General features: G+C 40.2%; 1 protein-coding gene across 1 annotated transcript in view; it reads right to left on the reverse strand.

Annotated features, from left to right (window-relative positions):
* Dnah7 (dynein axonemal heavy chain 7) overlaps positions 1 to 27143 on the reverse strand; it is a 215011-nt gene that overhangs the window by 98558 nt on the left and 89310 nt on the right. The window contains exons 29-41 of the mRNA XM_035438832.1: positions 25666 to 25764; positions 22348 to 22596; positions 18978 to 19127; positions 17768 to 17950; positions 16929 to 17105; positions 15713 to 15844; positions 14067 to 14291; positions 12523 to 12720; positions 11471 to 11626; positions 9986 to 10154; positions 8489 to 8615; positions 6833 to 7052; positions 312 to 1184 (exon numbers count right to left, since the gene is read on the reverse strand). Coding sequence (XP_035294723.1) covers positions 312 to 1184; positions 6833 to 7052; positions 8489 to 8615; positions 9986 to 10154; positions 11471 to 11626; positions 12523 to 12720; positions 14067 to 14291; positions 15713 to 15844; positions 16929 to 17105; positions 17768 to 17950; positions 18978 to 19127; positions 22348 to 22596; positions 25666 to 25764 — 2958 coding nt within the window. The remainder of the gene's footprint in view (positions 1 to 311; positions 1185 to 6832; positions 7053 to 8488; positions 8616 to 9985; positions 10155 to 11470; positions 11627 to 12522; positions 12721 to 14066; positions 14292 to 15712; positions 15845 to 16928; positions 17106 to 17767; positions 17951 to 18977; positions 19128 to 22347; positions 22597 to 25665; positions 25765 to 27143) is intronic.

Here is a 27143-nt window from a genome sequence, read left to right on the forward strand (position 1 = left end):
TTCTACAATTATTCTCCCACCATATCCTCTTGGTTCCCTTAACCAGACCTATGCTTCTGTGACCAGTTCCCTCCCAAGCTCTTCTCAACCAGGACCTCAAGCACACTGTTTCCCATCCGGATCCTGCTAGAAGGTCAGGTTAATCCTAACATTTTCTGTAACACATTGAGATTCATGAATGAAATTCTACAATGATTTACATTGCTATAGCTGCATATGATAGATTGTGATAAAATTAAAGATTCTGCTACCCTACATTTTGATGATGGAGATTCAACATTTCTAGGATTCTAAATTTCACATGGAAATACCTGAAACCAGTCAATGGTACAGCAGTTGACAAGAGCAGGGAATTTCCTGAGACGGATCCTAAACGCATCTCCGATGGGGCTCATGGCCAGGACCACGTGCAACTGACTGCGGCAGCGCTCAATAAACATGTTGAAAAGGGCTATGGGGCTCCCATCTGTTTGTTTGGTTTTATCCCGTTGGCGATCCAACTGACGCATTTTTTCACATATCTCTTGCTTCTCGTCTAAAGCGAAGAGATTTGGAACCTCCCCGGCGTTCAGCAGGTTGTTGATGTCTTCTAGGAATGACTCTCTTTTAATCTGTGTGTCCGTGAACAAAAAGACCCCCTGCATGTCACCCTCTGCACACTTCCTTAAGATCACTTTTAAATCTTCGCGCCACTCGTTGCTGCCATAGCCCTTGGAGATTTCTACCTGGAAAACCGAAAAATCAGCCATGTGTGCAGCTAGTCTGGTGACCGACTGCCTTCCGCTCCCTCCAACACCTACGAGGAGAGCGTGGCTTCTCGGCTGCTTCAAGATGCGAGAAATTCTGCTGATGTGTTCTACGGCAAAGCGGAATAAGACCAGGTTCATGGGCTTTTTGCTCATGTTATTATATTCCTCCAGATGGCCTTCTACAATCCTCCGAAGGAGGTCCACATCTGCAATCTCCCTGTAGAAGTTATCTTCCCTCTTAGGATCATGGAAGTCACAAAACATTAAACTTCTTAAATCATCTTCTTCCACAAAGCCATCGCCATCAAAATCCAGGTTTTTAAAAAGGTCATGGAAATCTTCCTGCATGTAATTTTTCAGAATTTCTTCTATGTAGTTAATAAGCCAGCTTCTGTCAGCATTATCCAGAAGGCGATCATAATATACCCTGAGGACCTGCATAATTTTAAAGGTGGCTTTAAGAATAGTATTTTTTTAAGTTTGCTTATTTAACCTGTGTAAATTATAAAACACAAAATAGATAGTACAAAATACTGTCATAAAATATCCACAAGTTTTATCAAAAGCGTTTGTAAATACGTAAGACTATATATAATAAAGTTTAAGTATTAATTTTAATTATGTTTATTGATGCAATAGTTACCTTCAGTGATAATAAATGAAGTAATTTGTACCCAGGCATGATGTCTATGAATCATATCAATGAACAACATGGCATGACAACCTTAAGGGCACAGTAGTGGCATGTATACCATGGTGGTAAACAATAGCTCTCAAACTGCACTTAAGACCTACTTAACAAGAGGAAAATCATGCCTGGTACTTGAAATCTACCTAATTCCTCAGGGCTATGAAGTCATGGTTATTGCAGGAGAATTTACAACCACTAATTTACTAAACCAGTATAATTTCTAGCAGCAACCAATGAACAAGCATCCTAGCCCGGAGAAGGTGACACATGCCTTTCATCCCAGCACTCGGGAAGCAGAGACAGGCAGATCGCCATTGAGTTTGAGACCAGCCTGGTCTACAGAGTGAGTTCCAGGACAGGCTCTAAAGCTACAGAAAGCCCCTATCTCAAAAAACCAAAACAAAAACCATGAGTCCTTATTCTCAAGGTATCTGTAGTTTTCACCTCCTCGCCAAGGAAACTTGTCTTTGCAACAGATACAAAGCACTACAGAAAACCACAAGGTTACATAAGGTCCTGAATAACTAGACATTTTGCCTGAATGCTGAAGGCCATGTGTACGGCCATGGGACCCCAGACAAGCTAGAAATGATAATGATGATTATATTATAATGCCAAAATAAATAAGTATATAAATTTAGAAAGTGATTTGCCGAGACTGGTGAGGCCTTGAGAAAGCGAGTGAATACCTCAGCTGACTGCTCAGACCCAGGTCACAGGACATGGTTACCAGAAGCGAGCGTTTGTTACCTCCCTTCTTTTTTCCTAGACAGGTAACTTCTTTAAGGTTATTGGCAAAAGTTATTTGTTGTGTTTTTAAGTACATTTTTTAGAAAATTGTCTTGGATTAGGGTACAGTTGTTTTAGACATGTGGTGGATGTCCAAAACATTTCTAGTAGAATCTATTCCAGAAACAATGTATTAAAATAAATCTGATTATAGGCATATAATTTGGGGCCACAATAAATAAGCAAGTTTTCTGTCTTCAACAATTATTACTTCATGCTGATATTATTGTCCTGCGGTTATAGTTCATTTTGGACTGACTGCACATGCCCACATTTGGAGACTGGGCCTTTAAGGAGACAGTTACTGCTAAATGATATCAAAAAGGCCCCTAATCTGACAGAGGAGGAGATCTCTCTATAGAGAGCAGGTGCTTGGCTAGCATGCTCTATTGCTTGCCTGCCACACCCCTACCCTCTCTAACTCACTCTGAGCACATGCTTTTGAAAGGTAGCATACCCAAGTGTTATGTTTTATTACCGTGAACTGAGTTGTAATACTTCATGATGTATTATAGACACTTCACGCTTATCAAAATGTGTCTAACAAACTGTCTCCATCCTATGTATTGTCTCTTCACTTCCTTGGTAGTTCCCTTTGCAGCGTGAGAAATTTTAATTTTGGTGAAACTCAACTCATTCATCTCTTTTTCTCCGTGGGGCTGCTGCTGTCTTTGTTTGTGTAGGATACCTATATTTAACAAGGACACTGGGTAATATGCTTGCTAAAGGGAATGAGAGGAAACCAGTTTTCTCCAAAACCATTTTATGAAATTTTTTCAGGTCCTTTTCCAGCAATACCTTGAAAGGAAAAGGGCACCCACTGTAGTCTTCAATATATATTAAGACCTGAAGGAAACTTTCTTGAGTAAACAGAAATAAAGCACAAATTAGAGTATTGAGTTCAATACTTCACATTTTTTGAAAGGCTGAGAACAATGTGTCAAATATTGTTCTTGGCACTTGAAGATAAACAAAGAAAAAAAGGAAATCTTCCTAGTGGAATTAGTGTGCTGAGGGAGATGGAATGCGCCAGCAGGGCTGACAAGTGTTGCAGAAAAGCAGGGAAGACACAGGACAGGGAAGTCTGAACAGCTAGGGTGGGAGTGGACTGGGGTGTTGGGCTGTAGTATCAAACAGCATGGTCAGTGGAGACTTCACTGAGGCTAGATCTGACCAAAGGCTGGGAGGTGGCTAGGTCCAGTGGCTCCAGATCAGACAGAAAAGCCCTCCAGATACCCTCAGGGGAAGGGATTAAGGTTCCCAAACCAGCCACTGTGCACCCCTAGACTAAAATTCTGAACTTACACATATAAACGTGTATGTATGAGAATATAAAATAATCATTAAAGTCACCAGTTTGTGTTATGAGCCTTATTAAATATCCAAAGAACTATTAGTGATTGTTAACGTTCAATAATCTGATAGAATCTGGAGAAGGCTAAAAACTGGTTTTATCACACATGTACAGCTGCATCTATGAACTACTCAATAGCTGGAAGGAAGCAATGGCACCTATAACCCCAAATGATAGAGTCTGTTATGCAATATCCATTTGTCTGCCTCCTTCCTTTATGTACTCATTCACCACTAGTTGCTGAGCACTTATTATATGACGGGGACTAGGGAAAGGAGTTGATAAGAAAAAGCTGGCACAACAACAAAGACAGCAAGCAAACAAAACACTAAGATGTGTCAGGTGATGTTTAGTGTTCTGAAAAAGAAATGGAAGCAGTGATTAGTGAATCTGTGGGCTTGGGTGACTTGTGTAATAAGGATGTAGCTAAGTAATGACCACCAAGTCTTGCATATCATAGGAAGAAACTACTGTATAAAGAAGAATGATAGCCGGGCGTTGGTGGCGCACGCCTTTAATCCCAGCACTCAGGAGACAGAGGCAGGCGGATCTCTGTGAGTTCGAGACCAGCCTGGTCTACAAGAGCTAGTTCCAGTGTCAGCCTCCAAAGCCACAGAGAAACCCTGTCTCAAAAAACAAAAACAAACAAACAAACAAAAAAAGAAGAATGATAAAGGGCAAAGCTCCTGAGATGGAAAACTCTAGATGCCTCCTCAAGTAAGATTGGCTTGTGACGAAATGCTACCTTGCTCTAAATCTTTACTTAATTGCAAAATTTCCATGTTGAAATCCTCCCTCCATGATGATAATGGTATTGGTGGTTGGGGCTCTGAGGAATGTCATTAGGTTATGGGGCAGAGTACTCATAAGTACATTAATGTTATATAAAGAGAGCAGAGACCTCCCAACCACGACAACACAGGAAGAAAGCACTGTCTACAAACAAAGAAACAGGCTCTTCACAGACACTCCCCGTCTGCCTTTCCCTGGATTTGGAACATCTTTGTCTCTCAAAAACTGTTGAAATAAAATGTGTGCTACTGATATAAACCAATCAGTCTAAAGGTTCTTGGCTAAAGTATCCCTCCCAAAAGGTATTAAATATAACAGTCATAATAGGATAATGACTAAAGCTGCAGCTGCAGGCTTAGGTGGGATACTGATGTATAATTCACTTTAGAAGGTGTGGTTTATTGGGGGAAAGGGACTCAAGGCCATGTCCAGGTCCCCAGGTAGGAGGAGCAGCATTAGACAGAAGCAATAGAATAGATGAAAATCTAAACAAATAATGCGTCAGAGAAGGAGGGGCTTCCCTTTAAAACCTGGAGAGCAGCTTCTTGAAGAATAAAAATAAAAGAGGAGGGAAGAGCAGCCTTCAGAACACCTCTGGAGCAAATCCCAAGAACAGATGAAAATCAGACATTTATAAACTTGAGGGACCGGAGGGAACTTTCACATCACAGGACTTAGTACTATGAAGTGCTTGTGACAAAGAGCACAGAAAAGTCAGGTACCATCCATTGAGACCTTTCAAGTCATCACACACTGCTTAACTGTCCCTGGGACAGCTTCAGGGAGGCCTGGCCTGCCCTCTTCAGGACGCAGGAGCTAGAATTTTAGAAGTGACCCCTTTCTATTACAGACAGGCCATGTTCTAACAGGAGCCACACTCTTTCAATGACTGTCATGGTGCTTCCTTGGCCCCCTCTCTAGCTTCCAGCGGATTTCTGTGGCTCATTTGCTCACTAAACTTGGATCCTCTGACCCTGTCCCCAGATGTGGGACACACTCAGCCACAATCAAGAGAGGTAGGACTGCCAGGTCATACATTCCAAACAACTTTAGCCTTGCTGTGGCTATAACTTCCAAGTGCGGTGGATGGCCACTTGGATTCAGATTTGCATTTGTAAGGATTTAGGAATCCAAACATTTTATCGAAAGTGCCTGGAGAAAATGGTTTGTTAGTATCGCTTAAATGTTATTGACTGTAGCACACAGATTTAGTAAAGCAGCACATCCCAATTGCTAGGGTTTGTTTGTTTGTTTGTTTGTTTTTTGGTTTGTTTGGTTTCTTTTTGCTACTTTAGTAAAGACTAAACCACTATATTGTTCATATATGGAAATGAAGCAGGCTAAGTATTTTCTTTCCACCTCTCTGCAGTCTCTGTGACCATTTAAAAGACCAACCTATGATTTTCAGTGTGTCACATTGGTGATGTTAGACCCCCGAAAACTCAAGTATCCGGGGTCCCAGGCCACGACTGCGGACACCCCAATCACCAGGCGGATTCGAGAGCTTGATGCAAACTGCACGAGGCTTTATTGTAATTTAATGGGTCTTTCACCCACCCGCCATGGTGGATGGCTAGAAAAGACGGCTCCTAGGGTCTCCCAAGAGATCTTATAGGACAGCGTAAGGGGAGTGTCTAGGGGTACGCACAGGCTCACGATTGGTGTGCCTCCAGGCTTGGAGGGCTTGCCCTGTGTTGATTGGTCAATTGGTTGTTATGGCCCATAGGCCCTCCCAGGGTGGTTACTATACTTTGTGCGTCATTGCTGTGTGCTTGTCTGTAAAGCACACCCAGGGTCGTAAAGCATAGCGCCACCAGCTAACTTCTTATTGGTTCCTTGTCACGAGGCAGGCATCTGACTTTCTAGTGTCTAGGACAAGGTCATAGAAGCACGTGTTCGGCCGTTATGGCTGCCAAAAGGGAAGCTGGACCCTTCAGTGATTTAGTTCTTCCCTCCTTCTACCAAGCTTTTAGAAGAAAAGGAACATTGACAGAAAGAAGGAACAAGAAATCCTTACCCTATTGCCAAGAGAACTTAGAGGCTGCTTCTGTGCCCTCAAACTAGGAATCCCAGTGCTGTTTTGCTTCATAGTTTTGCTTTCTTTGGGGTCAGCTACAAATACATGATGTAAATTGATACAGCACTGCTTTAAAACCACCTCCTTAAAGTGTCCTATCACGAAAACAAAAACTAGGGAGGATTAAGATGCCGAAAGGCTGACATGAACTCATACTTCAAGATATCCTGTAAGTCAAAATGGAAGATTAGACATTAAATACTTTAAAATTTCAGGTATTAAATATTTTAAAACTTACGTTGACCATGGCCTACAGAATACCAAATACCTAAATGAACTTCAACAACATACATCAATCACTAAGTGTTCCTTTTTACTCAGGCACTGCCACAGAATTCCAGCTCTTTTGTAATCACATTTGAATGATAATGGAGCTTTACCTCATGAACCCACAGGCGTTTAATGGCTTCTTTGTTCTCTGCTGATTCTGGTCTTGACAAACAGACACCTTGAATGACTCTGGAGAAATCTCGAAGGTTGAACAAGTAGTGAGACTTAGCCGGGGTAGGCAAGAGATTCTTCATGGCATCTTTGTACAGGGTCATTGTGCCATTCACAATTTGTGTGGTCAAATCCAGAAAATCATCTGGAAACTTATAACTTAGGGAGAAAATTGTAAGAAATCAGTTAGCAAGCACAGTAACACTTCATGTGATTAGTGTAACATTTTCAATTGTGATTAAATCAATTTGGCTTATAAAAGTCCCAATTCTAATTACACTAGACTTTTATTTATTTTCAAGAGGCTTTCCATTCAGTATTTTATGTGTCCAAAGGAAACCTGTGAATTCAGCAGGATTAGGGACTTACTGGATTCAACTGTGCACAAAAGCCTAAGAACCAGCCAAAAGCCACCACATGCAAAGTCAAATCCTTCCTTGCTCTTTCACTCTTTGATATTCTCAATTTTATATAAATAGAGAGAGGAGTTTTCAGAGGAAAAAAAGAAAGAATAAAAATTACAAAGAAAAAGAGAGATAAAAGAGGCAAAATATGGTTTAGGGTAGAATAAAATCCAGAGGGAGATTTGAAGGGCCCAGCCCCCTGTTTTACAGCCACGACAGGCTAACATGTGATCGCCCGAGCTTGCCCCTTCTGTCCTACTCACTAGGTGGTCAGATACCCTCGTGGCAAAGAACCAATTAGAAGTTAGCTGGCCGGGCTGTGCTTTATGGCTCTGGGTGTGCTTTACACATAACTGCACAACTGTGATGTACAGAGCATAGCAACCGTCCTGGGAGGGCCTATGGGCCATAACAACCAGTTGACCAGTCAACACAGGACAGGTCATCCAAGCCAGGAAGCACACCAATCCCGAGACTGCTTTGAACCCATAGACATTCCCCTTACGTGACCTGATCTATTGCAGTGAATGGATGAAAGGCCTGAGCTAATGGGGTTAGTTCATTAACCAACTGCAATAAAAGACTATGCTTTTGCATCAAAATGAGTTTTTTGATGATTTGGGGGTTTCAGAATTTGACACAAGAAGATTATATTCATTTGGAAAGATAGGCTGATTCAACTTCTAGTTTAACAAGAAGCCAGGTGTCTGCTCCATCACCATTGGGTTGGGCAAGAAATAACAATTTCCTAAAAATAGGCATCAGAGAGCCATGATGGCTGACAGCCCCATACAAATGGTCCCTGATTACCACTCATCTTCTGGGTTAGAATTGAATCCCTAGAGCCGGGAACATTTCCCCATGGCATAGGTTCAAGTCTCTATTCTGTAATGTGAACACACCCCTGTCAAAAGCAAGGTTTCCATCAGTGGATATCAAAGTTACAACATCAACTGGACATGTCTCCCCAGCCTTAAAAATTGTACTCAGTTATGAAAAGTCAAGAGAACCACACAGCAGAATGCAGTGACCACTTTGTGCTATACTCTCACACTAGGGCAAGGGAAGAATGCAGGAAAGTGCCTTCACCTGGTACCTTTCTCTTTTTAGGGATGCTATCACAAGAACATGTAATAAATATGATTCATTTCTAAATGAAAAAGAGAAGCCCAGCAATCTCAAATTACCTACCAGGTTCTTAGATGCCAGGTCAGGATTCTGGAGAAGATTGTGAACATGGATTTGTCACTAAACTCATTGATAGTAATGATATTGAAATGTCTCATATATCGAGGAGTTATTGGATTTCGGCCACCACCTAAGAATTAGAAAGCATAATTCTTCAGTTTTGTTTGTTTGTTTGTTTGTTTTTCACTCAGGGTTTCTCTGTGTGGTCCTGGCTGTCCTGAACTCCCTTTGTAGACCAGGCTAGCCTTGAACTCACATAGATCCATCTGCTTCTACCTCCTGAGTGCTGGGATGAAAGGTGTAAGCCACCACAGTCCAGCTCTAAAAAGGATAATTTGTAATAATATTGCTAGAATAATACCAAAGTATTCTCTTCACTATTTGGCAATTTAAAGTAAGTTTGAAGGTGATAAATTCATGTCACACAAAAAGACTTAGAAGTAATTAACTGTTTGGGGAGACACTAATATCAAAACTATTCCATTCAAACTTAAGATGATGTTTTTCTAATTGAATGACTTCAGTAAACTCAACTTGGTTATTTTTATCCCAATTCCTCCCCCACACCTTGATCCACTTCCTATAAGGCCAGTCTATAAATGCATGCAGCCGATTAGCTAGCTACTTAGGATTTTAGGAATCTGGAGAGTGTCTTACTTCCAGAGAATAATGAAGTGACTCAGCACTTAACATTCGTTTCACAGAGCTTTATATATTTAAAGTATATAGGGCTGGGGCCAAAGCTTAAGGGAAGGAAGGACACAGGCTCTGGGTCCAGCCTTGACAAACAAAATACACAGACAAATAACAGTTACTTTTAAAAGGGATTTTCTCATATACTCTTCAGTAAAGAAGTAATTTTAAAAGCATAGAATAATTCTAGCATACATTGTGTATAAATTCAATCTCTGGAGCAGTATATTCAGAGAAGAAACTCTTTTTTCAACAGAATACTCGATTGAAGGCAGAAGAAGACAGTGAAAGGTCTCCAGTTAGCAGAATCAAGCTGCTTTAGGCATATCAGTACTGGCTTAGTTTATAAACTTCTCTTTGAAAATGTAAAGGAAACTGAAGAGTTAACTCCTCTGGGTTCTCACTATTTTAATTCCTCTTAGCAAACTTTAAATTCAGAGATGAGTGAGGAGGAGTGTGCACATGTGTGAAAGAATGATTGTCTCTGATGCGTTCAGGAATGACCAGAGATGGATGCCTGCTGGCCCAGGGGTGGCTATCTGGGTTCTCAGAATGTAGGGGTAAGAGATGGGGAATCAACTCCTAGGAAATACTGCAGGATTTTGAAAAATTAGTCAGTCAATGTTCCAACCAGGACCACCCATTTTATGAAATTAACTATCATGGTACATCCCATTAGATCTCCATGGAAACAAATTGAAAAGATTCCCCAAACGCCATAACTTTAACTCGGAATTGTTTTATTAGGTGGTTCTTTCTCCACTCATCTCTTTAGGTATAAACAGTTCTCTCTTTTAGAATGCATACCTGGAGGGCCCATAGCACACATGATCTGGATGTCTACTAGTTTAATCACGGAGCAATCTTTGAGGTCGTACCAATTCCAGTGATCTAACCACTGTCTGAGCAACTCAATGGGAGGTTGAGCCCCATAGACCTCCCGAGCAGGCATATTGACATCATCTACAAAGACAACCTAAGAAAGAAAAGAGAAGAAACATCAGAAAATATGAGCACCGAAGCCCCTATGGTTACACACGCCTGTGATTCCTGAACTTGGAGGCAGAGGCATGAGATCTCTGAATTTGAGGTCAGCCTGGTCTATATAATGAGTTCTAGGCCAGCCATGGCTACATAGTGAGACACTATGTCCCCAGAAGAAAAATAAATAAATAGAAGAATAGAAAAGAAAAGATAAACTTTAGGCTTCTATAGGAACAAGGAGACCTCATTACTAATATTTAGAGGTTGGTGGTTCAAAGCTTATAAATCCTCTTCTGCCCTTTGCCTGCCAAAATACTTTTTTCCTTGTGAAATACTCTGCCTTATTAAATAGTGAAGGAAGGTGTGGACTTTAGGTGAACATACAACTTTTGTGTGGTCAAGGATCAGTCAAGAATGGAATTGCGTGCAAAGAAGCATAAATAAGTCATTTGGTAGAAGAGTTCTTAAAGAAAAGCAAGCATTAAATATGCTAAGAATGTTAGTACAGGAATTATAATCTAATTTTTCATAACAATATTTTGTTTTCAGTTCAAAGGCAGTCATTTAAAAATAACACCAAGATGTTCAGTGTTACACAAATATCACCAATTATAGGAAGTTTTAAAAACAAATATCACCTGCTTTAGGAAATTGGTTTTTCGTTGTTTTTTTTTTTTTTTTTTTTTTTTTTTTAGACAAGGTCTTATGTATTGCAGGCTGGCCTTAAACTTGATATGTATCCAAGAATGACCTTGAGTTCTAATAGCCTTGCCTCATCTTCTGAGAGTTTGGATCACCGGCTTTTGCCCCACACACAGGTCTGCCACTACAACACACGGCTCTGTGTGTATTAGCTAAGTACTCTGCTAGTCATGCTATATCCCCAGCCTGGGAAATTTTTAAATCAAAAATTCATTTAAAAGAAAAGAGGCAATAAGGTAGAGATATCTCAAGGGCAAGGGGGCCTATAGTTAAGCCTAATGCCTTGATGCCCTGAGTTCGATTCCAGAATGCAGGGTTGAAGGAGAGAACCATTTCCAAAAGTTGTCTTCTTGCCCTCACACACACACACTCTCCTCTCTCTCTCTCCCTCTCTCTCTCTCTCTCTCTCTCTCTCTCTCTCTCTCTCTCTCTCTCATTCTCCCTTTCTTCCCCCCCCACTAATAAATCATTTAAAGAACAAATAAATCAAAGATGACAATGGAATTAGTCCTTGTTCTGATTGTAGCAGTGGACACGAATGGGCCCAGTATTATACTAACTATACCACAAACATGGAAAAAAAAAAAAAAGGAAAAAAGCCATTACCATTCTCTTGCCTAAAGGGGGGCCAAAAACTCCTTTCCTTCTTTTGTCCAGTTTTGACATGATGATGTTCTGAGTTTGAGCTGCTGTCGTTTGAGCTGAGAAGTTAACTATCAGAGGTTTGTAGATATCCTTATTGAGTTGATTTAAAAGGAAATTCTGCACAGCAGGAAATAAGAGAGTGAGCCACAGCTGAAATAGGTTTTGGCATTTCAGAATAAACACCAAGCATCATTGTTGACACACTGGACTTTATAACCAGTAACAAGTCAAAGCAATGCAAGAGAAGGAACAAATATGGAAAAACAAGTTGCCATGCCGACAGGGTACCTCTACCTGCCCAGTTGCCTTGAATGTACAGATCTTCTCTGATTTTCACAACAGTGACAACTAGCATATATCCAAACACATTTCAGAATGGTTAAAGGGTTCAATTTAAATTAAGATAAATGAAGAACCAGAAACAAACATTGTCTAAAGCTGGAGGAATGTGGAATAACTGAGAACATGGGTTGGAAGACAGTCTGGCAACAGCACTTTCTCTCCCTTCCCCCAGCTGTGCAAGGCAGCTGGAATTTGGGCTGCACCTATCATGGCAGCTAGCACAACCATAACCAACAGCTGGGACAGTTCAAGCATCACAGTGCAAAGTCCATCCTCTTACTACAAAGTAGCCATCAGATGTAAAATAATTCAGAAAAGTAACCATCAGGTCTAATTACTAAAACAGTGTTCAAGAGACACAATTCTCATCCTAAGTTCTTATTAAAATATCAAAATAAGTGGGACAATGGTTTAGTGACATAAAACACTGTCATCTAACGTAGGCAGTCCACCAGAGATAAAACAGCTAAGATTTTCTTTTTATAAAAGGCAAATTTTACATGAGTTTTCTAAAATAAAAGACAATTACTCCCAAATTACTCCCAATTTCCCTGTAATTTAAACAACAAAATAGTTGAGTGTATTCTGAAAGTAAGCCAAGCTTAAATACTGTAATTCTTAGGATACCATGCATGCTTTAACAGATACGTTTACATTTCTACATTACTCACAATGATATAAACACTCTTGCCAGTTCCTGTTGGTCCTACGAATATTGAAGGCTTCTGATGAGTGGTCAGCAAGTTCATCAGTGCAGAGTAACGAATTGTGTCTAGAGTCGGCACAATGATCTCATTAAACTGTACATCCTTGGGGATTGGGGGAGCATCTCCTAATTTCTTTATCCACTGATCCCATCTTCCCAAGCCCTGTTTACAGCAAATAGCCAAATAGTCAAAGTTATAAAATGGGCTCTGAACTGTGCAGTTGTAGGAAAGATCAAGGCCAATTAAATCTGGTATCTACACACAAGGCCAGTTAATTTAAATAATTAAATCTTATCACACTGAACACTGTGTTTTATTCATTTTTATATCTTCTGATAATCAGTTACAACATTTAGTGAAGACACTGTTGAGAGCACGGAATTCTCATCCAGTCTAAAAATTATAGCACAGACTTTTATAGAACTGGTGAGAAAAAGAGTTCCTTTTCATGATCTTGATAATCTGTTCAAACATATATCTTTGACCTCATAGGGGAAATGAGGCATAGGGGAAAGGAGGAATTAAGAATCAGTAATCCAGGAGTGTACAGTCATTTAGAGACTACAATCTTAGAGGAACTGCTTGTGAGCTCTGCATCCCAGCTCCCTCCATAGGAAGCATCACACTGCCTCTATCTTCCTGGTCTCTGGAAATCCCAGGGTCATGAATAGTTTAAAAAGAAATTAGCAAATATGTGTTGGGCAGAATGAAGAACAAGAATTCCTTGTAGGATGAGGTTGGCAGTCTAGCTCAAGGGCTATAAAAATTAGAAACTCCTAAAAATTTATCTAAAGGAAATATTCAGCTATGCATACCATGACTTGTATAATAATTTTCACTAAAACAGTATCACAAAGTGAAAGACTAAAGATTCAAAACAGTACCCTGCTAAATTGAGGAAGGCTCCAGGAAATAATTCTGCTGAAGAAACACCAGTGACGTGGAAAGTAATCTCATTGTTAAGTAGAAAAAAAAGGGCTAGAAACTGCCCAGTGATAACACAGCATGATCCCAGTTCTACTAAGTTTATATATGCTTAAAGTGTCTGTTCCTCCTAAAGTTTGTTGTGAGTACAATGTTCCTGGAAGTTACAACAAAACCAATGGGCAGAACTCAAGTCTCATAGTCTAGTCCATCAGGAACTGGCATAGGTCCCTGCATTTCTGCAGGACTCTGCACTAACAGACACATGGATCTCTAAGAGATGGCCTTGCATAGCATGTTTCATGGTGCTGGACTGGGTATCACAATGTATATTTGTCTTTAATAGGTAAAACTGGCCTATTGGGTATCAGGACATTTAATCACCGAGGAAATGAAATTCAAAAAAACTAGCTTGTCAAAGACTGTTCAGGAAGAACTTCTCTAGAACTAAAACTCAAGGTGTCTGACTGCACAGCTGGCACGCCTTCCTCTATTTCACACTGTTCATGCGAACAGTGAGGGACATGCTATATCTCAGCAGAAACTGCCAGGCTGCAAGTTTCACATGTTGCTTCTGAACTCACCTCTGGAACAAACTGATAATCATAAATTATTCCCTTGTCAGGAAATGGCACTGTTAATGTCTTAGTGGATGTTTGTTCGGTACCACTCTGTAATTTAAACTTATTTCGGGTTAGGTCTGAAATGGGACCTTCCATTAGCTCTTTGAGAATCTTACTGAATCTCAAACGATCATCAGCTGTACAAGAAGCGCCGACAGACCAGATCAGTGAAAACAGAAAAATGCCCTGCATTGGAGAGATGAGAAGATAAAGTGCAATTAAAGAGATGCTTGCCTCTACTCTCGTGGCTTAAATCAGATCAGCTAGATTGACATCTCTGAGAGGAAATACGTGAGCTACCTATCAGGTACTAACAGGTCATCTAAGGATTCTATAAAAATTCATTTCCCCCAAGTTTATGTCTTATAAAATCTTGAAAGTAAGGCAATTCGAAGCATACCTTTAAGCTAAGGCAAATCTTGCAAAGGTTAATTCTGCAAATAATGTGCTTTAATCAGATGCTAGAGCTTGGTCTTCACAGGAGCTTTGAGTTAACTTTGATAGCAAAGAACCCAGACAAGCTCCCATTTCAATTTTGATGCAGATGTGTTGGGTTTAAACAAAACCAATTTCTACTGTTTTGTTTGAAATACTATCTCAGCATTGTATGAGCTAGGTTTGTTATCCTACAAGAATCCAGCAAGAGTCTGCCTCCTTTAACAGTCAAGTTTCTGTTTAAATGCTAAACAGAACAACCACAGCCATACTGAGAAAGCTTTTGCTTTTAATCCTATTTGCCTAACATCTAGTCTATGTGAAAACCATTTCAAGAAAATACTTATCTCTAAGTTAAAAGGTAACTTAGTTTTCATAAATTATGAACTGTAAGAATTTCATATTGGCCAACTCAGAAGTACTGCCATTAGCACTGTATTAACATTTTTATTTGAAACTATCCAAGGTCTATTGATACCAACATAACTACTTTTTAAGGCTTTATATTATTTTTAAATTGCATGTAAATGTGTATGCCTGTGTGGGATGTGTGTACATGAGCACAGGTGTTGACAGTAGCTCCTGCAAGTAGCTTTTTTGAGCTGCCTGTCTCCTGCAAGAGCAGCAAGCGCTCTTAACCACTACCATGTTTCAGTCTTAAGATAGAGTTTAGTGGTAGATTACTAGCCCAGCATGCATGAGGTCCTGAGCTCAGTCACCAATACTGAAAAATAAATGGATAATTAATTAAATATTTAGTTATTTATTTATAGATTGTCTATTTTTCTATTTCCCTCAACCTCAAATATATTTATATGCTTTCACATTTCCATCTCCCCAAAATATAAACTTGTTCTTATACAAAAAGGATAAAAGTCAAAGTGCAAAAATAATAAAAGATGGTTTGTGACAGAGACTATGTCTGAGGCTGGTCAGGAGCTGGGATTTTAGTGGACCTCCACTGAAACTTCATGGAACAGTGTATCTATCATCACAGAAGTTTCTAACAGTCCTCTGCATTTGGGGCGCTGCCTCTTCCTACCTTGGAGGCTTCTACAACTTCCCTACTCCAGTTTCAAGAGCAAAATGAGTCTGGTTATTTAAGAGGCTTTGGTGAAAGCAGGAGATGTATTTTTCTAAGGCAAGACACCAAGAGCAATGAGCCACCTTACCTCAAGCAGAGAGAAACTTTCTCGATCATTTCTATCTTTCTGTTTGTTTTCATCAGTAAAGTCATCCATAAAACAGTCAATGAGATTCATTAAGGAGCGGACCAAGTTTGTGTCTGAAGTGGGTGAGAGCTCCTGAAAAACCAGAAGGAAGAGTTTATAAACTAGCATGCCAGCAGCTCATGTTTATAGAACCTGTTTAATCTTGTTAGGCACAGAACCTACAGAAAGGTACTCTTGTGATTCTCAGTTATAAAGGGAAACTGAGGCACATGTTCATTTCTTGCCTATAGTGACTGTCACACTTCAGTAATGCATGCTCCTTTTATGTGACTCCCAGGACTAGAACTCAGGTTGTCAAGTTTGCACGGCAGGTGCTTTTAGCTACTGAGCCATCTCAGCAGCTGATGCAACAAACTGTTTCTAAAACCTATCAAGCAAATTCTGAAGTTAAAAACATTCCTAGCATGTATCTATCTTAATCAACAGCATAGATTCTATCCTTCATTAACCTTTAAATCAAACTACAGAAAAGAGTCAGAAATGACAATGTATCTATGTGCAGTGTCTAATAAATAAACGCCACTTAAATATCTGTTTACAATGCGTAGCTATAGTTACAGTAAACTCACCTCTTTTCTCACTATGCTTGCCAAGTTGCCTGAATTTCCTTTATTATTCTTCTACCAAGGATATGATTGTTTTAGAAAATTTGGCAAAACAAATACAATGCATACACATGGAAATATAATATACAACTGCCCACCAGAAATAAGAGCTACCATCTTTGATTTTGTTATTCCTGGGGCTAGGCAAGCCTTTCAGGTTTGTTTGTTTTTAAGAGAGAATAATTGCCCCAATAACACTGTCTCACATCCTAAGATGCTACACTTTGTATGTTTTTTGAGAATAATTGTATGAATTCAAGCTTCTTTATTTTAGTATGAGCTAAGGTTTTAGCAATGAGTGTTGGCATTTGCCTGTAATCATAGCACTTGGGAGGCAGAGACAGTCAGACTGCTTGTTACAAGCCAACCTGGGCTCCAGCGACGATTAGTGTCAAAGAAATGAAAGAAAGAAAGATCAAATGGAAAAAAGTTCCAGTCAAACCTGCTGAAAAGCATTTTATCCATTAGCTTTAAAAACTACATTGAAATTAATATAGTTAGCTAAAGTTTTCCATTTTTTTTAAAACCTTAAAATTCCCAGTTTCCCTTACCTTTGTGTGCCTTCTAATGAATTCAACAGAAACAGGGACCATTCTGTCAAATAAGCCTTCTATGAACTCCTTCTGAATGACACTGATTGACTGAGGTAAGGTGTTTAGCCAAGACATCATCAATGGTCTCCAACCTAGCATATGGGGCTCCATGTAAATCATGCCACACCGGGAAACCTGGAAAGGCACGCATTGCTTAACATCAAAATAGCTTAGGAAGTTCCATTACCTACACAACATCAGTCTGCTCACATGACAGTTAAGGTGCAGCCATCTCTTGAGGTTGATTTAGGGACATTTTCCCAAGGAGATGAGTGATCATAGACTGGTGGATACCTTCTCACCAGTTGGGGGTTGGGGGACACATGCCATACACCTGAACCCAGGCACCCAGGCATGAATGCTTTTCTGTTTTGTGTATCTCCAGAACAAAGATCACTAATTCCTTTGCTAGCGTTACCATTAGTCTCGTTTGGCCATATGCAGCACCTGACACAATGGGCTGACTTCATCTAGCATCTCTAAGAATGCTCCTGCTGGGCGTTAAGATGACTTGGGACATCTGTTTCTTACAAACCTCTTAGGGGCAAAGACTTAATTTTATACAATTACATGATCTCAGTTTTTGCATATGATTTTACAAAATGATCCCAGATAAGAGAAAACGAGCTGAATTACTAAATCTGCCAAGGTATGGGGGCAGATATGCCTGCTCTTTCAGGATCACAGTTCGCTCTCACAATGGGATGTACCAATATAATTCAAAGGAAGAACAAGTAAAAAGGAACGTTTATAAAAACTGTGTGACTCATAGGCAGATGCCAAGGTTGAGAACTTACGGTGGCGGGAGAAGCGACTTCTAGATCCATTGGTTCAAAAATCAGGTTCATCTGTGGTGACATCTGAATAATCTCCCCACTCATCAGACAGAGCTTCTTGTTATCATCCAGCACAGTGTTCATGTTCTCAATCCACACCGCATCAACCGGGCCATCAAAAATTAGCCACTTCCTGTCTGGAGTCTAAACATGCACAGAGTGGATAATGGATCAACCCTATTACCTCAAAATTTAAAATCGTAAGTTAATTTACCATGAAAACATAAAAGTACCCTTTAAATAAAGCATAAACACATGTGTGGGCTGCATGCACACACACACACACACACACACACACACACACACACACACACACACACACACACATGCACGAGCATAGATGAAGAAGCTTACACATGTCACGGACAAGACAAAACTAAAACATCTTACCTTGATTAAATCTTTTCAATATTTTTGAGGCTAAATACATGTAATGTATTAATGCTTACAAATATTGAAATGGAAAATACTACTGACAGGGAAAACAGTAAGTTCAGTCAAATAAACTTGTTCTTAGTGTTTTACAGCTCGCTCTTATTGTGAAGTCTACTAAAAGTTTTCCATAACATTCACGACTTCTATGTGCTATGCTAATTTTTCTTCCTTCTATGAAATGAATACACAGACACCCCCCCCCACACACACACTTCCTTACCTCAGTCCTAGGCTAAACTGTCTCATAATGATAGAGGAGAGTGATCCTCAACCTTCCAGGAGCTCACTTTGTAGACCGGGCTGCCTTGAGCTCACAGAGATCCTCCTGCATCTGCCTCCTGAGTACTCGATTAAATGTGTGTGCCACCAACACCTAAGCACTGAGGTGTGTCTAACAAGTGGGTATGAAAATGGCAGGCGCCCAGAGTACAGAAAGAAATGATATCACTGAAGAGGCTGAGGGCCATATCACTCAGACCATCTACTTTCCTGTCTCCCACGAGATCTGATGGGCACACTTTCAGGTTAGAGGTGCCCAGGAACACAGTCTCTGCTGTTCTTGCATGTGCTATCATTGTTCCTCACAGAAATACCAGAGCATCCAGTAACATGTTTTCAATAAATATCTTAAGATATAAATAGAAATGTCTGCTTGAAATAACTGGAAAAAAAATCAGTGGTCACAAGACACACCACAATCTTCTAAAAATCTGCATGTGAGAAGGTGGGCTCTTACCGAGGAAGCTGCGAATGCTCTAAAGCTGACAGCAAGGACCCCGTCAGACCACTCGTGCGACACTAAGTCAAATTGTCCATACAGCTGGCCCATGGTGACAGACTTGGGATTTAAGACGGTTATTTGAACCTTATTTTCTTCCATTAGTCCCTTGATAGAAAAGAAAAAAACAAAAAACCAACATCATTTACACTAAAGATACTGTCTTTCCTTATAGAACACACGATTAGTGTATGTAAAAGGAGCCTACACAGAAGCTGCCAGAAGGAAAGAATGAATTTAACAAGGTTCCAAAGCGCAAGGCCACTGTGTGAGAAGAACCATTTCTGTTTTCTCCGTAATGCCAATGAACAACTGGAAAGCCAAACTCTGAAGACTGTTTCTAACAGTATTTGAGGGTGACAAAATACAGAGGGGTACATTAGTAAATGATGTTCATTCTTATAAATCTGAAGTGACAGAAAAAGAATTGACAACTGTTTTTGGTAAAGGCCCACACAGTAAACAATGTAGGCTTTGGGGAGAGGGTTCTTGTTCTATTTTCAGTTTTAAAAAAATTGCAAAACCTATGAGCACCATTCTGAGTTCAGTGGCATCTCAAGCATAGACTTTGGCTAGCTTTGGCCTGTGGCTGTAATCTGCTGACCCTTGCTACAAAAGGCTCTCTGAGAGAAAATAAAGAGATGTAATGATGGAGACTTCCCATGGAGTCAAAAACTTAATATTAGTAAATTGTCCATTTTGGCCAGAACCCTGGCTCCATGGCATGATTTTAAGACACCCTTGGGACATATAAGCCTTGTTTTTAAATTAACAGAATTAATTTTCAGAGCAGTCTCAAATTTACAGAAAATCGAATAGAAAGTGCAGAGCTTCAGAAATTCTCCCTCTGCCTCTGCTTCTGCCTCACTGACGATATTACCATCATGCACTCGTATGGCACAGGGCTTCACTGATGAGTGTCTGGACATGCACTATTATTAACATATATTTACATGCATATACATATATTACATGTGTATACATCCAACATATACGTTATTGAGGGCTGACTTAGTGTTTAACTTTGTGGGTTTTACTCATGTGTCCATTATTACAGCATTGTGTAGAATAATTTAACTTCCTTAAAAAAAACCCTGTACTGAACCTACTTTTAGTCATTTATATTATATACAACACCATAGCAGTCCAATTCTTTCCAATACTGCTTGAGCTATGGACAGACACAAACTAAAATCCAAGAGCAGATGTGTAATCACTTAAATAACAAGACGAAGCCCAGTTCAAGGTCTTTGCTCTCGTCCCTGTACCAGGAAGAGCTTTGCAGAGATACTTCCTCAATGGAGAAGTATAGGGAAACTCGACTCTTAATCAATCAGGATGACGTTGCTGCCCCTAAAGACAAGCTTTATTTTTCCAGCTGTAGGCTGAGTACAGTGGCTAAAGAAACAGTAATGTCACTCTTAGAATTTCCAGGGAACAAGTGAACCATTCAAACTTCACAGGAGACCAGAAAAAGGCTCATCCTGTCACTCCTGCTACTCTTTCAGCCATGTGGTGTCTTGATTCTTTGTGTGTGGCAAAACCAATTAGATGGCATAACAATGAAACAGTAGCATGAGTAAAACACAAGTCAAACACAGGAAAGGGAAGATACAAAGGCAGGCTAGGGAGTTAAAAAGAAAAGGAAGAAATGTCGTGAGAAAGAAGCAGGGTGTCAGCTATGACACTAAGTGTAAATCACCTTAAATTTCCTTAGAAAATAGAAGTGGATGGGGCTCCCACCCCAACTAGAAGCTATGTTATCTGATACCTAATGGCAAAAGGAAAGTATGTGCCTTACAAAGGCTGGCTGTCACTGGGTATGTGGCTCACACTCTACAAGCAATATCCTTGCCCAGGAGTAGCTGGCCAACACAAAATAAACTCCATGTTGTTGTTTCATTTTGCTTTCTTTTGGCATTTTTTTTGTATTACATTTTTCTTGTTTGCTTTGATTTTCATTTGTTTTTTTTTTTTTTTGAGAGAGATAGAAAGAAAGAACAGAGTTGGGTAGGTAGGGAACTAGGGAGGAGTTGCGAGGAGTTGGGAGAGGGGAAAACACGATCAAGATATGTTGTATAAAAATTGTAAATGACAAATTTAAATATAAAGGCCATCACCCTATAGAAATGAGGAGTCACACTGTCATTTTAAAAGGTAACTCACCATGATACTAAGAATACAGCAGAAGCTATAGGCAAGCAGGCACCCAGGGAGGACACAGAGAGTGTGATAGTGAAATGAGACAATCTGAATCCAAGATAACAAGGCAGGTAAATATTTTCACATTCATCGAAATAGAGACCCCACAGAGGAAGTAGTGATCAGAAACCCCAGCTAGGCTCCACACACTGAAATATGAGATAGAAGCTCCCCAGAATACCAGAGAATGGAAGGACAAGACAGTATCTGTTGCAGAGGTTCAGAGTCCCATTTAGTATACAAAGCGGGTCACAGTGTGACATGTGTAAGAATTCTAAATAATTGGGGGCTGTAGACATGGCTCAGTAGTTAAGAGTACTTGTTATTCCTGCAGAAGTCGTGTTTGGTGCCCAGTACCCATGTCTAATGGCTCACAGTACCTGTAAATCTGACTCCAGGAAATCAGCTGTCCTCTTTTCACCTCTAAGGGTACCCACACACATGTAAATAAATTATAAAATACAACTTGAAAAAATTTGAGTAGTAGTCATGTATGTAGGTATGAAAACTGCATACACGCACTTACGCACACATATGCCTTAAAACTAATTATCGCTGGCATCTCACAAGGGAAGCTCACATTATAATATCCCAGAAAAATAAAAATACTCTCCTAAAATAATTCAAAGAAAACCCTAAATTTCTTCTGTATTTTCATATTTTTACAAAAACAACAAAAAATGCACTGCCTTTAACCAAAGAGAAGACTCAAAGGCAAATTTATGGCATACTCTTCATGTGTTGGATTCACTGCTGGCTTCATTTTGCCCTTCTCCATTTCCGACCTGGGCTGGCTCACCCTTCCTTAGGCAACCTGGTGGTCCCCTGCTCCTGGGAGGTCACCATATTGATGCCAAACTTAGTGCAGACACCCGATCGGCATAGTACACTACATCCCAGAACTCCTGGACTCCAGCGATCCTCCTGTCTCAGCCTCCCAAGTAGCTAGGACTACAGGCGTGCGCCCCCGCGCCCGGTATTTTGCCCTTCTCATTTTATCATCTCTAACTCATTTTCTCCTTTTGATTTCACACTGCCCCATGGAAAGAATGTTTTAAAACAGCCCTTATCCACTCTTTGCACAAAGCTAATTATCAACAAGTTATTGCATTAACGACACGGGTACCTTTTCACAGATGTCACCTAATGCTCCAGCTAGAACACGATAAGCGCTGGTCTTCCCTCCGAATGGTTCCCCAACAATCATGAAGCCATGGCGCACGATCATCATCTCATAGATCTGCAGGATCTTCTCAGAGAAGAATTTGGTCATCTGCAAATTCATGGCGGCACAGTTGTCCTTGATGGCTGCCAGCAGATCATTGTAGTCTGGCTTTGGTAATTTCACCCCAGGAAACAAATCTGAAGTAATTCCCTGGTAACAAGTGGGAATTTTACATTGCATATATTAATATCCAAGAGACATGAGCAAATGGTTTTATATTAGTCAATGCATAAATTTGCATTTGATGTATATGGGAATAGAACTGTTTTAACAGTTTGAATCTTTGTTTTCTGGTAGAAAATGTATAGACTGAAGTTTTGCAAACTAATTTAAAAATTGGAAGTCTGACATGATAGGGTTATTTAACTTACAAACTGCTGTATTGGTGAAAAGCAACAAATACAGTACCAGAAGAGAATTAGGAGCCCATGAATTGACCCACTTACACATAAGCAACAGATACTCAGAGACACAAACCAAAGGCTCATCAGTAAAGATGGTGTCTTATGTAGAACTGGTTCTTGAACAATTAGCTATGACCCAGGCCATTTACATATACAAGAACCAGTTTAGGAGTAATTTTAGTACATACATGTATTATATGGGTTGTGTTTTTGGGTCACCCTGGACCTCAGATCAAGACTTACATGGAAACTGGGGTTTCCACGTGTAGAAAGTTAAGATACCACACTAGGTAAGGATGATCTTATCTGTCTGAGAGGCGAGGATGCTCAGATATTTGGGCACTGTGAAGAAGGCCATGTGACGATGGATTCATTGAGATTAGCATACAGCAGCCACAAAGCAAGGAACAGCCAGGGTTGCAGGGAGCTACCAGGAGCTAGGAAGAAACTGGAAAGAATTCCCTAAAAATGCCTATGATGGTTGGATGAAAATGGGCCCCATAGGCTCATAAGGAGTGGTAACATTAGAGAGTTGTGTCCTTGTTGGAGGAAGTCTTTGGGTAGACTTTGAGGTTTCAAGTGTTCAAATCAGGCCCAGTGTGACTCTCTCTCTTACTGCTACCTGAAGATCTAGATGTAGAAATCTCAGCTACGTCTCTAGCACCATGTCCACTTATGTATCACCATGCTTCCTGTCATGATAACCGTGAACTAAACCTCAGCACTGTAAGCTAGCCTCAGTTAAATGGTTTCCTTTATAAGGGGTTTTGTGGTCAAGGTGTCTCTTCACAGCAATAGAACAGTGACTAAGACAATGCCTTTTGGCCTCCAGAACTCTCAGTTCACACTTCTTGCTTCAGAACTGGAAGAGAGTATTTGTGTTGTGCTGCAAGTTTGCAGGACCTCACCTTAGCAACCTTAGGAAGCTAACACAATCATATAATGTGAATTTGGCAAGAATGGCAATTCTGCATATAGTGCTTATGAATACATTAAGCTGATTACAAGGTCTAAGGAACAACCTTGAGAAACTGGTGAGCCTATTTTATAAGCTTCACTCCAGCTTATGTGAGAAATGATTGTTTTTCTTAATCTGAAGTAAAAGTGAAATTTCAGAGGGTATCTAATGTGAAATAGATATGCTTGAGTTATACTTAAAATTTGAGTTACTAACTTAATCACTTCCTCATCCAATCCAGTAAGTTCCCTTGGGGAAAAGGAGAAAAACCAGCAATGGAGAGACTGATTAACAGTGCAGCCTGGCTGGATAGAATCCCTGCCCCCATGCACATGCCACAGATACAAGTTGTCATCTTTCTGTTGCAATTGCATCACCATAAAATGGGGGATAATGATACCACTTGCCCCCATTTGCCATTTGGAACATGAAATATAGGTGGGAAGTTTTGCTTGTGTTATTAGATTGGCCTGCAATTTGCCATGTGGCCAAGGCTGGGAACATACTTCAGTGTAGGTATGTGCTTAATGTAAGTGAGAACCTGATTTGATTGTTTGATCCCCAGTTTCTCTCTCTCTCTCTCTCTCTCTCTCTCTCTCTCTCTCTCTCTCTCTCTCTCTCCCTCTCTCTCTCTCTCTTTCTGCCATGGTAAATGATATAAATGATAGTGAAACGCAATGGTTTCTAAATAAAGATACCCTTCATATCAGTGTTCAAGTACTTTAAACATACCCCTGAAAGAAACAGACAACTGGGAAACATTTGTTATCCAGACTTCCTCCATAGATAAAGACTAGATATACCCATCCCCCCTGCTTGCCACTGGGAGAGAGGTCTGCAGACATGGGTGAATGTGTATGTGGGAGGGTGTCCTGTAGTACATGAGGCTTTCTTACACATGAAATTGTCCTGACTGGAAATGTCAAGCACTCTCCACTTGAGAAAGTGCTTTCTAAACATTTGTTTCACAGAAGCACCGCCCCATGTGTACACACTCCAGGACACACTCCCACGTTCCGGAAGAAAAGACAGCCTTTGTTCCCCAAATCTGTCCTGTGTTCCAGCACCAACAAGTTGGGCAGGAAACCTTAGGGGGAACATTTGAAATTTCCCCCTGTTGGTTTGTTCCATTAAGATATGTGCACTTCAAGTCTAAATACAAAGAAGAGCTCCTTTCAAAGTGATGAAACACAGTTGCTATAGGAAAAACTCATGGAAGCTTCTCTTATTTTCCTCCCATAGTATCTTCAGTCTTTACATGCTGGAAGCTAGCAACTGTGATGGTTCAAAACCACAAAACTACCATTTAGAAGGAGCCAATGTGCCTATGAATTCTTATAGCAGACAAATAGAGTGATAGGAGATTGATTATAGAAACCGTTATTCTAATTCTTCTTCCTCCCAGTTATTAATAATCTAATCTTAAAATATAACAAGATTTTCAAACTTGGTTCTTATGTAAGATTATCCTGACTAAACAATTTCATAAAGGTCATTGTATTCCTTTAAGGAAATTTATTTCTTATTTTAGCAAGTGCTAAGGATTCAGTGGTATGCTAGCCAAACTAATTTTCAACATACAGACTACATTCTCATGGAATTTATAGCAAATATTTTATACATTTGTATGTTCCTTATCATTGTGCAGTTAAAAAAAGCATAAAAATATTAAGTTGCTAAATGTATCAAAAGCAACAACCCCAGCTAAACACTCCACATAAAAGCAGGGCTGGTCCATTTTCCTCTGACCACACCCCTGCTTTTCACAGCTGAAGTCCCTGCAGAGAAGTCTGCAGACATGGTGCTCACCACACTATTGTAAGAGCGCTGGCACATAGGAATAAGAAATGATCTTACCTCAAAGAGTGGCAAATCATGGGATAAAAACTTCGGCAGATTTACATCAATAATAGATCTCAGTAGCAAAATTTCTTCATTTTCATTCGGATATTTCAGCTAAAAGATAATACAATACTTAGGATTTCTGTCGCAGACACTTCTTTGTGTCTATACACACACAAATGCATAGCAACTATGAACAATCTAAGCAAAACGTTGCTCATGTTTTCATTACAGAAAGTGATGCTTATGCTCCTTGACTCCCCTATAACATGACCACAGGCAGAACTGACTGCATTTTCATGGATATGTTGATATAGGATCAGTGACCAGGAATTTAATACATTGATAATTGTCATGGCCTGCTTTTGGGTAGTATTTGCTCATTCAAGACCCACCCCCACAATGGGCTAGTTTTGTGAAAGTCAGGATGAGGAATACTGTGAATGGAGTGGATGATCAGGGCACTGTGGTGCCTGCTGGCTAACTATGGGCTGCCTGTTCACATGCCATGTAGTTATCAGGCTTGGTGGAGAAGGTAGAGAAGGCTGCTAATCTAGTCAGGCAGAGCGTACCTAAGAAAACATAAACTCTAAAGAGTCTGCTGCAAGCCCAACATTGACTAAAAATCTGATGGGGCCTGAACTTGTTGCTTATGCCCCAAAGGTCAAGTCTTAGAATTATTTCTCCTAAACTTAATCCTTACTCAGAGTCTAATTCAAAAGTCCCCTACGGTTACATTTTTTCTTTCTTAGAATTATCTCTTTTTTTTCAAAGAAATGCTAATAAAACACACACAGAGAGAGAGAGAGAGAGAGAGAGAGAGAGAGAGAGAGAGAGACAGAGGGAGACAGGGAGAGAGAGAGAGAGAGAGAGAGAGAGAGAGAGAGAGGAGAGAGAGAGAGAGAGGAGCCAGGGAGAGAGAGGGCCAGGAGAGAGAGAGAGGGGGAGGGGAGGGAGGGGAGGGGGGGAGGGGTGGGAGGGGGGGGGAGGGGGAGAGGGGGAGGGAGAGGGAGAGGGAGAGGGAGAGGGAGAGGGAGAGGGAGAGGGAGCAGCACAAGCTGTAGGTGCCTGGCTGTCAGTATCAGCCTCCTGCCCTCCAGACCCCCCAGAGGTCAAAGTTAGCTGTGCTCATCTGGACTTTGGTTTTGATCAATGTAACAAAAATGAATTTTGAAGTATCAGATTCCATTTTGTTACTTGAGAGGCTATTATTTTGAAGCAAATGTTTTAAGTTGTCTCTTAACAAAAACAAACTCAAAAATATTCAAGCCAAACCATTTGACAATTCTAAATTAGCTTGTGACAAAGAGTGATAGGATTAATTTTCAAGATTCATTTGCAGCCTAACTTTTTATAGTTCAATTCCAGTCAAGATTCCAGCACCAACATACACTAGGACAATGTATTATAGCTCCTATTATCTGGCCACGAAGTAATCCTGACAAGCCAGGGTAGTACAAATTGTTGCTTCTAGGCACTTTTGTTTATTGCAA

Source organism: Cricetulus griseus, chromosome 2 (assembly GCF_003668045.3).
Source record: "Cricetulus griseus strain 17A/GY chromosome 2, alternate assembly CriGri-PICRH-1.0, whole genome shotgun sequence".
NCBI classification, from domain to species: Eukaryota; Metazoa; Chordata; class Mammalia; order Rodentia; family Cricetidae; genus Cricetulus; species Cricetulus griseus.